Genomic DNA, 17,123 nt, shown 5'->3' on the forward strand with positions numbered 1-17,123 from the left:
CCATCATCTATATTCTTCATTCCATTGCTCCATACTTTGAAGAAGTGAGCCTTCTCCTTGCCAAAGCCAACCTCTATACTTGTGCTCTTGAGTTCATGTCTTAAGCTGGAACCTCCTTCAGGAGCTTTGCCCCTATGATTAAATTCTCCTAATCTTAAGTCTGTATCCACTGACTCTTTTCTCATTACTACAAAAATGTCTATGTGTCCCCCATCATTTAAAAAAATACCTTTGTTTGACTATATCATTTCCTTAAGCTGTTGTCCTAAATCTCATCTTTTCACAGCCAAATGCCTAAAAAATGTTTATACTTTTTACCTCAGTTCCTTATCTCCCACTTCTCAATCCATCCTATTTTGTTTTATAAATATAACTCTTAACTCGAAGTGTTCTCTCCAAGGTTACCAATGATCTCTTAACTGCCAGGTTTCAACGGGGCCTCAGTCTTCATCCTTCTTGGAATTGAGGTATGATGGAAAGAGTTATGGATTTAGAGTCAAAGGACCCTATTTCCTTATTAAATTTCATTTTATTAGTTTGGACTTGAAGTTCTAACTTATTGAGATCTTTTAGAATCTTGACTGCCTCATCCATCTTATTAGCTTATCTATCTCTCCATTGTGTACCCTAGAATGACCTTTTTTCAGGTGGACTTTGAACACTTAATGACTGCTCATTGAGTCCAGCCATTCAAACAGTTCCAAATACAACTAACTGATGTGTAGCTCTTATCTTTCTTATCTGTCATAAGAATTATCTGAGATACTTTATTAAATATTTTTCTAAAATCTAGCTAAACTATACCTATAACATCCCATTGATCTACCAGTTTAGTAACTCTGTCAAAAAAAGGAGATGTGGTTTTTCTGACATTATCTATTATTCCGTACTAACTTTTTGTGATCTTCTCTTCCTTTTCTAGAACTTTGTTACCCATCCATTTGGTGACGTGGCCTAAAAATTTACTTTAAACTCATTGGCCTATAGTTTGTAGATTCTGCTTTCTCTTCCTTTTTTGAAAATCAAAGCATTTTCCCTTCTCATATCCTCTGGCACTTCTCCCTTTCTCCTCAGTCTTTCAAAGATAACAAAAGCTAACATTTATATTGTGCTTACTGTGTGCCAAGAGCTGTGCTAAGTATTTTACAGTTATTATCTCTTTTATCTAATCCTTACAACAATCCTACACAGTAGGTGCTATTATTTATCCCTCTTTTACAGATGAGGAAACTGAGGCAAGCTGAGGTTAAATGACTTGCTCAGGGTCACATAAGTAAGTGCCTGAGGCCGTATTTGAACTCAGGTCTTCCTGATTTTAGCCCTTGTGCTCTACTCACTGGCTTAACAAACATCTGCCTGGTTTGTTTGGTTTTTTTTGTATAAGTGGGAAGCTACCTATATTTCTGGCATACTGTGGTGATTATCAACCTATTTATAGAAATGCATGAATACAATGCAAATTTCAGGAAATGAGAACAAAGCCGCTAACATATTACATTTCATTTACTACTTTTTTTTGGATTACAGAAATAGGGCCCCATAACCCAACTCCCCCTAGGAGCCCAGACCTATCTGGAAATTGTAAGAAGGAATTCAAAGAGAACAAAGACCCTTCTCCAAAGGCAAAGCGCAAACGCAGCGTAAAGATAACTAATGTTGCACTGGAGTCTGTCCAGTGGCAAAACGACTCTGTCCCAATCATAACAAGGGCCAGCGACTTGAAGAGCATGGATGAGTTTCTTCTAAAAAAGGTACATTGGTTTCTTAAAAAAGTTCGGTAACAAAAACGTTGGAGTCTGTATCAAACTAGACACTCCCTGGGGCCTAGTCTATATAACAGGGTAAGTTAGCTTTGCTAGGAGTCTCACCTGGGTGGAATTACCCCCACCAAAGTAGATTAGAACACCTCTGTCACCTAGGACATGATCTTCAAGAGTTGCCTAAGATTTCATGATCTTTCTGCCAGACCTCAGCTAATCCTTAGCTGATCCCTGGGCATATAAACTGAAGAATTTCCATTTTCGTGGGGACCCTACCAGGATTTGTACTTTGATGTAGAACCTGAAAACCCACATTTGCCTGTTCAGCTTTGTGCAGCAATGAAGCATTAGAGTTGGACTTTAATGAAAAACATTGAACAGATTGTTAGAAATATGAAGGGAACATTCCTGGTTGGCCAGAGCTTCTCAGTCCCTGGAATTTTCTTTCATTGACACATAAAGTGAGTAAGCTTCATAGAAATATGTCAGTTTGATAAATTAGAGGGTTGCAGCTAATGATAGCTTTGAGATTCTAAACACTGTTACAGATAACTGATACAATTTCTTCCATTGAAATGTGGGGAGGTTTTAGTAATAATACAATTATTATATAAATGTGTGCTAAATCTTTCTTTTGTTCCTAGATGAATGACTTGGATAATGAGGACAGCAAGAAGGATACATTAGTGGATGTTATGTTTAAAAAAGCACTGAAAGAATTTCGGCAAAACATCTTCAGCTCCTACTCATCTGCGCTGGCAGTAAGTGACAATTCAGTGAACAGTTTAATAATAATTCCACAAATTGGAACATTGGGCTGAAGCTACAGAGGTTCAATTGAACGTAGAAGTCTCCAGAACTCTCTTTTCCTTTATTGGAGAAGATGGGAAAATCGTATTTACTGGCAGAGTAATAGCTTTAACTTTTGAGTTCTTCATATAAAATATTCTTTTTCAGTTTTGCCTTTTTCTTTTGTAAAGACTGCCTCTCCCTATTTCACTTATTTTGGAAGTACACGGTCTACTCACAGGTCCTATCCCACAAATGATTGGCATGGAGCTTTAACCTGTTCCATTTCCACTGTGGGCTGATTTCACCACTTCTTAGGCAACCAAGTGGCCCCCCTCACTCCTCGAACATATTGATGCCAGACTTAGTGCAGACACTCGATTAGTGTAGACCACTGCAGCTCAGAACACCTGAGCTCAAGAGATCTTGCCAGCCTCAGGCTCCTCACAGGCAAAGAGTTCACCACCATATCCAGCACTTTTTCCCCAAGAGATTAAAATCTTGTAGTAATAATTCTGCTTTGCCCAAAATGTGAAAACGCATGCACCTGAACACCAAATAAATGTATCATTTTCCTTTTAGCTCTGTGGCAAAGTAGTAGTTCAGACTTTAGGATTCATGTTTTAGGTTTTGTCTGCAGAAAAAGAAGGTCATGGGAAACAGTTACTTATGTATGTATCACTTTAAGCTATGTAAATACAAATATCATCCTCCTTATTTTAAGGATGAAGAAACTAAAGCTCAGAAAGGTTAATTGATTTGCTAGAGTCATGTGGCTAATAAGGGCAGCTAGGTGGCATAGTGGCTAGAGTGCCAGGCCTGGGGTCAGGAAGTCCTGATTTCAAATCTGGCCTCAGACACTTACTAACTGTGTGACCCTGGGCTAGTCATTTAACCCTGTTTGCTTCAGTTTCCTCATCTGTCAAATGAGCTAGAGAGGAAATTGGCAAACCACTCCAGTATCTTTGCCAAGAAAATTCCAAATGGGGTCACGAAGAGTCAGACACAATTGAAAACAACTGAACAACAACAATGCCTAATAAGAGGCAGAGGCAGGATTCAGACTCTGATCTCCTTACTCCAAGTCTAGTGTACTGGTTAATGTCAGTATGGTCCTGTAGGTTTCCCTTGTTCTCATATTCTTATATGTTGTCTATTTATTGTTTTTAATTATATTTTATTTTTTCAATTAGCAAAAATCTACCTTCTTTTCCTACCCACCCACTCCATCTCACTCCCTCCAGTTGAGACACTATGCAAGGAAAAACAGAGCCTCTTGTTAAATATATGTACTGTATATATACTTTATATATATTAGAGATATTATGTACTCATGCTCTTCAAAGGATAGAAAGAGGGAAAAGAGGAATTCACTAAGGGGGAAGAGAAATAAAGGTTAGGAAAAATCATTTCACAGAATCAGGGTCAGCAAATACATTTATAGATCTAGATATATGGATTCATATTAACCATATATACTAAATTTTAACATACAGCAATATATCTATATATAGATTTATTTTTATCTTCATATTGTTGTCATTGTGTTCATTGTTCTACTTCTGTTCACTTCACTATATATTAATTCCTACAAATCTTCCAAAGTTTCTCCCTTAATCATTTCTTACAGTCCATTAGATTGTAAGCTTCTTGAAGGCAGGGACTATCATTTGCCTCTTTTTGTATCCTCAGCATTTAGCATAATGTCCGGCACATAGTAGCCACTTAATAAATGTTTATTGGTTGTGTGATTACAGTACAATAGAATTCTATCACATTTATGTTCCATAGCTTGTTCAGCCATTCCCCAAATTATGGACACCCTACAGATTCCTATTCTTTGCCACCTCAAAAAGAGCTACAAATATTTTTGTATATCCCTAGTTAGTGTTTGTTTTGCTTAGAACTAATCCATCCCTTAACCTACCTTCCCTCTAATTCTCTTTTCTTTTTTCTCCCTTTTTCTTCCTGTTTCCTGGTTAAGTGAAATGTACTTTTGTACCCAACTCTGCGTATGTGTGTTTGTGCACATTCTTCCCCTCTTTGACCAGTTGACATGAGAGTGAAATTCATATGTTAGCTATTTCCCCCACCCCCTCCTACTTGTATGTATAGAAATATACTTTCTGGCCCTGATTATGCAAAATAATTTTCCCTAACTTTGCTTTCCCTTCCCCCACCCCCCAGTGTATTCCTGTTTCCCTCTCTTTACATTCTTTTAAGATCATCAAGACACAACAGAACCATTCCCAGGCTTTCTGTCTAATTAAATTTCCTCTATGATCCCTGATGATGAAAGAGTTCAGAAAGGACACATGTATTATCTCCCCATATTTGAATGTAAGCAGTTTATCCTTGTTGGTCCCTTTTTTTTGTTCATTCATGTTTACCTTTTTATGTTTCTCTTAACTCCTATGTTTGATCTTCAGAGTTTCTGTGTAGGCCTAGTCTTTTTATCACGAATACTTGGAAGTCTTTTATTTCATTAAAAATTCATTTTTTTCCCATGTAGCATTATACTTAGTTTTTCTGGACAAGTTATTCTTGACTGTAAGCCTATATTCTTTGCCTTCTAGAATATTGTATTCCAAGTTTTTCACTTCTTTATATTGGTAACTGCTAAATTGTGTGTGATTCTGACTGTGCTTCCCTACCTGTTAACATCAGGAAGGAGGGTTCCCTTTCAGTCCTCCTTGGATCTGTGAACTACAACTGGACATTGAGAAACAAAGCTTTCAGTTGGCTCCTGTTACAAGTGTAGTATGCTGGTATATGGGGTGGACGGGGTTGCCACAATGTGTATCTAGATTCTAGAATATCTCTTGCCTTCATTCAGAGCCTCTCCCTAGACACAGAAAATAGCCCATGTGCTGCAAGCTCCTGGCAAGATTCGAATCCTTGTGTCCATAGATCTCTCAATCAGTATATGCCAATCTGGGCTGGAAAAATAACTCACTGTGACTTTTTCTGAGTTTTCCTATCAGAGCTCAGCCTGACGTGTTTTCCAGATCTTTTTGGAGGAGTTAGAGGAGGGCAGTGTGGAGCTCAGCTTACTGCTTACTGCTACACTGCCATCTTGGCTCCATACCCCCCTCCTCTTTTATTGTTACTGTTCTTTTTGTCCACTATAACATAAAACACTTCATATGTATATACATATATAGACATGTAGACATAAACACATATATATGTATATGTGTGTGTGTGTGTATTGCTAGCCCCTAACCTGATCCTTTTCCCAAAAAGTCTCTTATTCATCATAGCAGTTCCACTCTCTACCCTGCTCCAGAAAGAGAATAAATGACCTTTCCCCCAGCCCTTTCTCTCTCTGTGTGGTCAGAAGCATTTCATTAGCATGAGAATTATGGTTAATACATATATACTCAACTAGAATGACTGATCCCCCACTAGCTCAGTACCACTGCATTTCTCTTTGCGGTTTTTTCTGGGGGAGCCATTTGCTGTCCTTTTTCTGATTACTTCCTGCTATTAACTGGGCTCTATAGGACTCTGGTCGCTTGTTGATCACCATAGGCTGTAAGAATGGTAGGGTATAGAAGAAGGGTACGCCAAACAGGGATTGAGACGCTCTGCCCTGATCACCATCTTGACTCCTCTTCTGTAATCTTGACATCTCACCCTGCCAGATAATCTCTTCCTGCCACTTATGCTTCATTTCTACCCTGAAGTGCTATGTTTTCATTCTGTCTCATCTTCTTGAACATGACCACTCTCAGAGGCTTTATGAGTTTGGAAGCAAAGGGGTCAGCTTGAGACACAGAGTTTGTCAAATGGGCTCTAACTATGACCTTTCTTACAGAATTAAAGGCTTTGAGCTAGAAGGTTTTTAGTATTGTCTATATTCTGGGGAATATACTGGAGGAAAAAGTACTTTATAATTTTAAAGCTAAGTATAAATGTGAATTGTTAATAATGTAACATTTAATATGCAAAGTAATAAGCCATCTTTACTGTCATGTTTTCTTCCTTCTTTATGTTCATTTTACACTTTCTCTCTCCACTTTCCATTTTTTCTACTTTAAAACCACAGCCATATTGCAAACAGATGCTCCCCTTAGCAACATGTATTTGAGTCTTGTCAAATTAGACAGAGTTAACGAAGAAACTCTTTGCTGGCCATTGAGTGGAAAGAGAAACAAATTGATTTGCACTCCTCTAAGCCTGCCTATCTGCTTCTTAATCCTTCCTCTCGTCATCCCTGGACTAAGTATCAGACTGTCAGGTCTCCAGCACACTTCAAACCCTATAGAAAAGTACATGAGGAAGGAGGTATAGCTGTATTAATTCCCTCATTCTTGTTCCTCAACCAAAGCTACTTTTAGCCCCCTACCCGAACTTGAAAGCAAAGTCAGTCCTTAGTTTAAAAGCATCTTCCATGCAGTAGCAAAGTATGTCTTGTGCCTCTCGCATACACTAGCAGACTCGCTGGAATTAGCAAAGAGAAAGTGCTGGAAAAGAAACCTAACTCTAGATTCTTCTGCTACTGAGTCTTGAATTTTATGTAATTACAGATCTATTGCTCATTTTTTTTTAAAAAAGCGGAGGCGAGAATATAAAAAATTAGAGTTGTGTGGAATTTCATCATGTGAAATCCAAGGGAATTACTCTCTTTCTTTGACTAAAGGGAAAATCTCAAAGAATAGTTGAGGGAGACAATTCAGACCCTTAATCTGTAGTAAATTCCCAGGTGCCATTTATTTGGCTTGATACTTTTTACATGATGGCTTAATTATAAACTCTCCAAATTTATTCTGCATTCCTCTACATAGTATGAGCTTATAGATATTTATTATGTGAAGTTCCTATGAACATGTTCTTTGAAAAGAATTTGCTAACCCTAACTTTTTATTACAAAAACCTAATACAAGTTACATCAGTGTTCTTCTTATAAATTATATTTCGTGGGAGGTGGAGCCATCTAAGATGGTGGAGAAAAGACAGGGAGTCACCTGAGTTCTCCCCCAAACCCTTCAGAACACTTTTCAATAATGCTGTATGGATTTCAGAAAAACCTGGAAAGACTTAACGTGAACTGATGTTGAGTGAAGTGAACAGAACCAGGAGAACATTATATGCAGTAACATCTACATTGTTCAAGGATCAACTATGATTAACTTAGCTCTTCTCAGCAATATAACAATCTAAGACAATTCCAAAAGACTCATAATGGAAAATGCTATCCACATCCAGAGAAAGAACTATGGAATCTGAATGCAGATTGAAGCATACTATTTTTACTTTTTTTTTGTTTTGTTTTTTGTTTTTTGCTTTTTGTGACTTTTCCCTTTTGTTCTATTTCTTCTTTTACAACATGACTAATGTGGAAATATACATGATTTCACATGTATAACCTATATCAGATTGCTTGCCATCTTATATCAGATTGCTTGCCGTCTTGCAGAGGAGGGCAGGATCGGAGGGAGTAAAAATTCAAAACTCAAAATCTTATTAAAAAATGAATGTTGAAAACCAAACACTTGACACACACTAGCTGTGTGACCCTGGGCAAGTCACTTAACCCCAATTGCCTTAAAAAAAAAAAATGAATGTTGAAATTACATGTAATTGAAAAAATAAAATACTATTTACCAGAAGAAAAAAGAAAACCAAAACAAAAAAAATGCCCTAAAACAAATTTTGGAGTGACAGAACCCAAAAAGATGGGGTGAAATAATTTTACAGCCAAAAACAACTTAGAAGGTCAGCAGGAAAGGTCTGTCACAGTAGGGTGAAAATAGAATGCAGTCCCATGCAAGCTGCACCAGCACAAACCAGACCCCAGCAAACCATGAGCATTCCTTAGAAGTGACTGAATCAGCCATGGCAGCAGCTGTTTCTAGAGCTCTCAGGCCACAGACTGTAAGGAGGTGGAACAACTGGTCAAAAGGAGATTACAAGAGTCTCTTTGCTGGCACTGGAGGTAGGACTTTGTTGCTTTGCCCATACTCGGATTTGGATTACAGTCCTGGGTGGCAGTTTCAGGGTGAGGAGGAGCACTAGCACACCACAACAGGGACCCTCATCACAGTTCCAGCACAAAAAAAGAATGCATCTGGTCACAGACCACAACACAGACCAGGCGAGTAATAAACACACTACCTTGAAAGAACTGAATCCTTACAGGTCCCTAGAAATATCTCTGAAAACAGCTGCACAAAAACCCTGAAGCTTGGGACAGTGTACTGGAAGCAGAGCTCCCCTTTAGCAAAGAGTCAAAAGTCAAGAAATAGGCTGGGAAAATGAGCAGGCAACAGAAAAAAATTCTGACTGCAAAAAGTTACTGTCATGACAAGGAAAACCAAAACATGCATTCAGAAAAAGACAAAGTCAAAGGTTCCTACATCCAAAGCCTCCAAGAAAAATATGAATTGGTCTCAGGCCATGGAAGAGCTCAAAAAGGATTTTGAGAAGCAAGTAAGCGAAGTACAGGAAAAACTGGGAAGACAAATGAGAGTGCTGCAAGAAAATCATGAGAAACAAGTCAACAGCTTGGTAAAGGAGACACAAAAAAATACTGAAGAGAATAACACCTTAAAAAACAGACTAGGTCAAATGCTAAAAGAGGTACGAAAATGTAATGAAGAAAACGAATGCCTTGAAAAGCAGAATTGACCAAAGGGAAAAAATGGTACAAAAGATCACTGAAGAAAATAGTTGCTTAAAAATTAAATTTGAGCAAGTGGAGGCCAATGACTTTATGAGAAATCAAGAAACAATGAAACAAAACCGAAAGAATGAAAAAATAGAAGATAATGTGAAATACTTCACTGGAAAAACAACTAACCTGGAAAATAAATCCAGGAGAGATAATTTTTAAAATTATTAGACTACCTGAAAACCGTGATCAAAAAAAGAGCCTAGACATCATCTTTCAAGAAATTATCAAGGAAAACTGCCCTGATATTCTAGAACCAGAGGGTAAAATAGAAATGGAAAGAATCTACCAATCACCTCCTGAAAGAGATTCCAAAATGAAAACTTCCAGGAATATTATAGTCAGATTTTAGAGCTTTCAGATAAAGGAGAAAATATAGGCATCCAGAAAGAAACAATTCAAATATCACAGAGTCATAGTCAGGATAACACAAGATTTAGCAGCTTCTACCTTAAAAGATCGAAGGGCTTGGAATATGATATTCTGAAGGGTAAAATAGCTAGAATTACAACCAAGAATCACCTACTCAGCAAAACTGAGTATAATCCTTCAGGGGGGAAAATGGATATTCAACAAAATAGAGGGCTTCCCGGCATTCTTGATGAAAAGATCAGAACTGAATAGAAAATTTGACTTTCAAATACACGACTCAAGAGAACCATAAAAAAGTAAATAGGAAAGAGAAATCATAAGAGACTTAATAAAGTTAAACTATTTATATTCCTACATGGGAAGATGATACTTGTAACTCATAAGAACTTTCTCATTATAAGGACAGTTGAAAGGAGCATATATAGACAGAGGGCACAGTGTGAGTTGAATATGAAGGGGTGATATCTAAAAAAAAGTTAAGGGGTGAGAAAGAGGAATGCACTGGGAGAAAGGGAAAGGGAGAAGTAGAAGAGGTAAATTATCTCACATAAAAGAGGCAAGAAAAAGCTTTTACAGTGGAGGGGAAGCTGGGAAAGTGGCAGGGAATGTTTGAACCTTACTCTTATCAGGAATTGGCTCAAAGAAGGAATAACAATCAATTGGGTATAGAAATCTATCTTACCCTACAGGAAAGTGGGGGGGGTGTTATAAGAGAGGAAGGATTGGGGGAGGTGGTAGTCAGAAGCAAAACACTTGAGGAGGCATAGGGTGAAAGGGGGGAGAGAATAGAATAAACAGGGGAAATAGGATAGAGGGAAATACTCAGCAAGCATAAAAAAATCGTGAAAAAAAATTTAAAGCAAGTTTCTCTAATAAAGGCCTCGTTTCTCAACTCTATGGAGGACTGAGTCAAATTTGTAAAAATTAGAACCATTCCCCAATTGATAAATGATCAAAAGATGTGAACAGTCTGTTTTCAGATAAAGTAATCAAAGCTATCTGTAACCATGTGAAAAAAAATGTCTAAATCACTATTGATTGCAGAAATGCAAATTAAAACAATTCTGAGGTACTATCTCATATCTATTAGGTCGGTTAATAGGACAGAAAAGGAAAATGACAAAGGTTGGAGAGAACATGGGAAAATTGAGACATTGATGCACTATTGGTGGAATTGTGAACTGGTTCAGCCATTATGTAGAGCAATTTGAAACTATATCCAAAGGGCTATAGAACTATACATACCCTTTGACCTAGCAATACCACTACTACATCTGCATCCCAAACAAAAAGGAGAAGGACCTATAGGTACTAAAATATTTATAACAACTCTTTTCTAGTGGCGAAGAATTGGAAATTGAGAGGATGCCCAGCAATTGGGGAATGGCTGAACAAGTTGTGGTATATGATTATGTTGTAATATTATTGTGCTATAAGAAATGAAGAGCAGGACATTCTCAGAAAAACATGAACTTACATGAACTGATACAAAGTGAAATAAGTAGAACTAGGAGAACAGTGTACACAGTAACAATAATATTTTAAGATGAAGAACTGTGAATAACTTAGCTATTCTTAGCAATACAATGATCCAAGACAACTCTGAAGGACTTATGATGAAAAATGCTATCCATCGCCAGAGAAAAAACAGATGGTGTCTGAATACAGATCGAAGCATATCTTTTGCAACATGACTAATATGGAAATATGGTTTGCATGACTACATGTGTATAACCTATATCTAATTACCTTCCTAATGGGGAGGTAGGGAGAGAATTTGAAACTCAAAATTTTTAAAACGAATGTTAATAATTGTTTTTATGTGTAATTGTGGAAAAATTGAATACTAAATAAATTTTTTAAATTGTATTTTGTAAAATCCTCTTTTTGACTCCTCCTCTTTCTGTAATAGATGGATGAAGGGAAAAGCATTCGATACAAAGACCTGTATGCCCTATTTGAGCAGATTCTAGAGAAGACCATGAGGCTTGAGCAGCGGGACTGGAGTGAATCCCCAGTCAAAGTTTGGGTTAACACTTTTAAAGTCTTCCTGGATGAGTATGTGACTGAATTCAAGCTTTTGGACTGCAATGCAACAAAGGTAAAACATGACATATTTGAAAAGCAGAAAATTGAATCATGAATTAACTCATTAACTACTTATCAGAGTTATTCAGAAGCACCTAATATTTGTTGTGCCTTTCTCTAAATTCTTTACCTGTATTCAAATATATCATTAAAAAGCAATATATCTAGAACATATTATTTCAGCTTTCCAAAGTCATGCTTTCAGTGAGTTAAAAAATGTTATGACCAGTCAATATAAGATTTCATTTGAACAGTATTTATGTGCCTTTTGCAAATCTGTATTTGAAGATAATGCCCATTTCATTACTCACATTACTCATATGTAAAGACCTAGGAGAAAAATCTTCTTTGTGGTCAACACCAGTAAAAAATTTCTTTGTAGATGAATTTGTAGGCTTTGGGCAGAAGGGAAGAAGCATGTAGTACACATAGATGGTGAGGCTTATATAGCCCAAAATCTTTTGTCCAGAAACTCAGTGCTAAATTCACTGCCTATGTGCACAAATTAAATCATCTCTGGTATTTGGTAATAGCTATTCTTCTGTTCCTTTTAGTTGTTCTTTGTTCATTTTTATTTTTAATCAAACTGACCTAACTTGGTAATTGTTTCAAATCCTTTTTGGAAGTAGTTGGACTATAAATCATAGGTAAATGATTCTCTGAAAGATCTTTTTTAGATTTGGATTAAAGTCCATACATAGCTTGAGAGGATAACTGTTCACTGGTACAGAAAATTCTTCATTTTATAAACATGTTATTTAGAGATTTCAGTTTTTGTTACAGATACTGGGGAGATTTAGGTTGGTCTTCTCAGTTGTGCTCTTAATTGGGACATAATAATTTGTTTACAAAGGAGTGATATTATGTATGTAAATGAAAACTATGTGAGTATTGTAGGATTGTAGACCTGTTGTCATATGCAATATCATACAGTGGAAAGAGGACTGGCTCTGGAGTCAGAGGACCTGGCTTCCAATTCCAGTTCTCATATTTATTCACTGTGTGGCAGTAGTCTGTGTGACCACTTTACTTCCCTAGGCCTCTTCTGTAAAATGAGGGCATTCGACTTGATGGACTCTAAGACCTTCTTACTCTAGACCTGTCTGTGATCCTTTTCATTACCCATTTAGACATGGTTTCTAGACAGAATTAAAATTGCACGAAAAAAAGTAAACCATGTACTACCAAGTCTAATCCATGGCTTTTGTGAACACTTTTTTAACCACACTCAAGAATAATAATGGTTTTTAAAGTTGTTTGATTAGAGTCTAAATATGTATACCACATGTAAATCCAAATATTTGCAAAGAAAGATTGTTATCTTTATGTTGTGTCATTAGTTTATTTCTTTTCTAGGTGCCAAAAACAGAAAGAAAGAAAAGAAGGAAAAAAGAAACTGATTTTGTAAGTTGCCATCTATATATTCTAGTGTGTTATGGAACAATATTTTACAAATTTAGTTTTTTAAGATTTGATATGTCATTATACTTCAACTGACATGTTTAGATAATGAATATTCTAGTAACTTGTAATTAATCATTTACATCCATAGTTGTGAAAGTACATGATAGAAGCTATCTTTAGTTCAATTATTTTATTGTTTTCACCAGTAATTTATTATCTCATAAGGCAGAGATGTCTTTCAATAAAAGCTGTGAAGATTGAGGTTGGATAGTTTCTTATTTGAAACAGAAAAAAGACATAATTTATAACATCTGAACTTTCAGTCCTAATGTAGAAATTTTTTAAGCCCTCTAAATAGTAGACTCTGCCAGTGGTTACGTATATTTTTTAATCTGGAAGGTAGGTTTTTTTTTTTTTCAAATCACAGTGTAAAAAATTATTAAACATAGACTTTTTTTTAACAAGAACAGAATTGTACATATATGACCAGTGATGAAATGGCAAACTTTATAACTGTGAATAATATATGGATGAAGCCTGAAGTTTGAAGAAGGTAGTTTCTGAGTGTAGAATTTCAATTGCAGGACGTCTTCCTTGCCTGAAAATAACAGTAAAAAGACCAGTTAAAGGGAACTAATATTTCACAATAAATAGTGTAGGGAAAAGGCTTTATTGAGACTTTATCTTGAAAATTAAAACTAAAAATTATGAAAAATAAGTTAATTTTTGGCGTGATTTTCCTGCAAATTGTATGATAGTACACGACAACATTCTTCACTGTTCCCTTTCATAGCCCAATCATAAAGTTGTTGTGTAAAAAAAAAAAAAAAAAATTAGAGGGCTTCATTAGTTTTCCCAAGGAACTTTGTAAAATCTTTTGATGTTTTTGTCATTCTCTTTTGAGATACCTATCCATAATCAGCAAGCAATATTGACCAAATTGGTTGGGCTGGAAGGGACTCATTTTCTAAGTGGTTAATTCATTATTGAATGTTTTCATATTGTGATGGCTTTGACTTTCCCATGCAAGGCTACATAAAAAGGGGAAGGACAACTAACATTGGAGTTTTAAGTTCCACCTCTGACACAAACTGGCTAGTCACCTAAGCTAATATTGTTCCTACAAACGTTCTTGATGTTCATTGGTAGAGTGTTTCCTTACAAAGAATTCCATGCCTCCAATAAAATCACAGATTCAGATGGGATTGTGTGTGTGTGTGTGTGTGTGTGTGTGTGTGTTTGTTTTTAAAATTCTGAGGTACTTGACCAGCAAATTTAACAAATAAGAATATTCTAGTTATGTTATTACAAAGTGAAATTTATACCAGTAGTTAGCAATTACTTCACTGACGTCAAGCATTTTACGTAGCAGAATTCTAAAATTGCATAAATTTGATTATTAAAACAACACTCCAGATTCAGATAAAAGGATTATATTTTTTTGAAACATAAGATTAGAAAAGATTCATGGAAAACCTATTCTTCTAAGGTTTAGATAACAGTTAATAGACTGTTTAAGACAAATATTGGCAAAGTATATTCATGCTGCTTCTGCTCTAGAGAACTGATGATTTTCAAAGAGAGCAAGAATAAATTAGCTTAATCTTTACCAGTGGTTTGGCAAACAAGCAATGTTATATTTTCCTGACCATGGAAATAGAAGGTTTGGGTCTTCACCCTGAAAAGTAGTCTATGTAAATTAATAGATTTGGTACTTTTTCATGGGTAGAGGGAAGAGGAATTCTGTATGTTGCTTGGAATAAACTTTCTTCATTCCAAGGACACTACTGTGTCCTGACTAGAATGTTTATTATCACTTGGTTGAAGAGTTGAGTACGTATGACTTCCAACTTGGTCTTTTTGCCTACCTGTCATTAGCACTGCAAAATATTGTCAAAGAGCTGGTAGAAAGTATTTGTAACAGAATTTAAGGTCTCTGTAAGTTTCTGACTCATCACAAAAGCAAGTTTTTTACTGAAGCCTTCAACAAAGTTGAAGAGATAGACTGGGTTTACAGGAACCGCAGGCTGTTAGGATTCCGGAACTGTGTGGTGTGGTCAAATCATCACCCAAAGTATTCCACAGACATGCTTTTAAAATCCAACATTTTAAATTGTTTATTGTGTGAACATATCTTCATTAACAGATTTTGGAAAACTCATTTTTATATCTTATCATTTTATTAGGGATAATTTAAAGTGGGTTATGAAGAAACTGATTCATTATTGAGTTTGGTGAATGTTAACGAATTCCCTATGTGAAGTAGACAAAAAATTGTTTAGGATTATTTCTGAATATAAACACAACTCAGGCAGGTTTTTAAGTATATATTAAGTAGGGTTATGTGGCATCTGCTATGTGCCAGACCCTGGATTTCATGCTGGGAGTACAAAAGCAAGAGCCCCTCAAGGATCTTATATTCTGAAGGAGAAACAACGTGTGTGTGTGTGTGTGTGTGTGTGTGTGTGTGTGTGTGTGTGTGTGTCTATGCGCACGCGCACTCATAAAAAAAAAAATAAGAAAACCTCAGATTAGGGAGGGAAGCACTAGAAACTAGGGGAGGCTAAGAAAGGAGTCGGGCAGAAGATCATACCTGAGCCTAGACTTGAAGGAAACCAGGAATTCCAGGTGGTGGTGGTGGTGGTGGTAGTGGGGAGGAGATGCACCATAGAGCTAGGTGGTAGCCAGTGGATAGCCGGAGATGAGAAATGGACTGTCACGGTTGACAAAAGGATCATGTGGCTGGATTATAGAAGGTATGGAGGAAAAAAGTATGTAATAATCCAAGAAAAGTAGGGTGGAGTCAGGTTATAAATAGCATTAAATGCTAAAATTGTGTTTGATCCTGGAGGTAATAGAGGATTACTGGAGTTTATGGAGTAAAGACAAGACATAACTGTATACTTTAGGAAAATCACTTTGACAGCGATGTCATGTATATGAGATGTATGTGAGATATAAAGATAGAATCAACAAGACTTGATGAGTGATTGAATATATTGGATAAGAGAGAGTGAGGTTTGGACCTGGGTTATTAGAAGGATAGTGGATTTCTTGTTCAGAAGAGGTATTTTGAGACAAGATACTGAGTTCAGTTTTGAACACGTTTAACTTAAGATACCTGTGGGACTTTTAGTAAGAAATGTTAAATGACATTTAGTGATATAGGACTGAAGTTTGGGAGGGAGGCTAGAAGTAGATTTATAGATCTGGAAGTCTCAAGATGTTGATGATCATTGAGCCTATAGGTCTTAATAAGATCCCCAAAGGAAGTATTGAGAAGAGGGCCAAGAATAGTGGTACACCCACAATTGCAGAATAGTGATACACCCACAATTGTGAATGATGACAGAGCAAAGGAAGCTGAAAAGGAGTCATACAAGTAGGAGGACAACCAAGAGAAAGATGCCTCACAACCCAGTGAAGAGAATGCGGAGAAAACCCTTAGCACATGATGGGAACCTCCTATGACATATTTGTGAGACATCATGAACAGATGTCATACAAAATAGTTTGCCATGGATACATTGAATCCCTGTACATGGATCAGATCTCAGCTCTGTTGAAGTTTTAGAGCTGATGGGACATTAAAGTAGATCATGGGACCGTGATCGGGTATGGAGGCAAGGAAAGCCAGATTTGAAGGGATAGACTAGAAGGAGACAGAAGATCCCAATATAGCAAAAAGTAGAGTTTGCATGTATGCAATTTGTGTTTGATGAGTAGAATTTCAAAGTTCTGAACTTTGGATATGGTGCAATTTTGAGAGATAGTGATATTTAAGGGTCAACTGTGTTAGCATACAGATAGAAGAGATAGAAAGAATTGTTAGAGTGGAGGAAGTTAAGGAATTACGTGATGAAGTTGTTAAGAGGGTTTGTGAATATAAGTATTAAAGTCTTTGAGGATTATCACAGGGATAGTATAGAGGTAGACTGAGATAATACTAACGTATTTTTAACAGTTGGGGAGAATATCTAAAGATCTGTAGATGATAGCAACAAAGATCAGAAGAATGTCATACACATAGATTG

The 17,123-nt window shown here is 36.5% G+C and overlaps 1 protein-coding gene across 6 annotated transcripts in view; it reads left to right on the forward strand.

The window, feature by feature from the left end:
* The window catches only part of MYO9A (myosin IXA), a 321,905-nt gene that overhangs the window by 273,392 nt on the left and 31,390 nt on the right, over positions 1–17,123 (forward strand). For all 6 annotated transcript variants that reach the window (XM_027859077.1, XM_027859085.1, XM_027859114.1 and 3 more), the window contains 4 exons: positions 1,528–1,751; positions 2,405–2,521; positions 11,510–11,698; positions 13,042–13,089. In XM_027859077.1, coding sequence (XP_027714878.1) covers positions 1,528–1,751; positions 2,405–2,521; positions 11,510–11,698; positions 13,042–13,089 — 578 coding nt within the window. The remainder of the gene's footprint in view (positions 1–1,527; positions 1,752–2,404; positions 2,522–11,509; positions 11,699–13,041; positions 13,090–17,123) is intronic.

This window comes from Vombatus ursinus, unplaced genomic scaffold (genome assembly GCF_900497805.2).
Source record: "Vombatus ursinus unplaced genomic scaffold, bare-nosed wombat genome assembly UNPS02000749.1, whole genome shotgun sequence".
Taxonomy (NCBI): Eukaryota; Metazoa; Chordata; class Mammalia; order Diprotodontia; family Vombatidae; genus Vombatus; species Vombatus ursinus.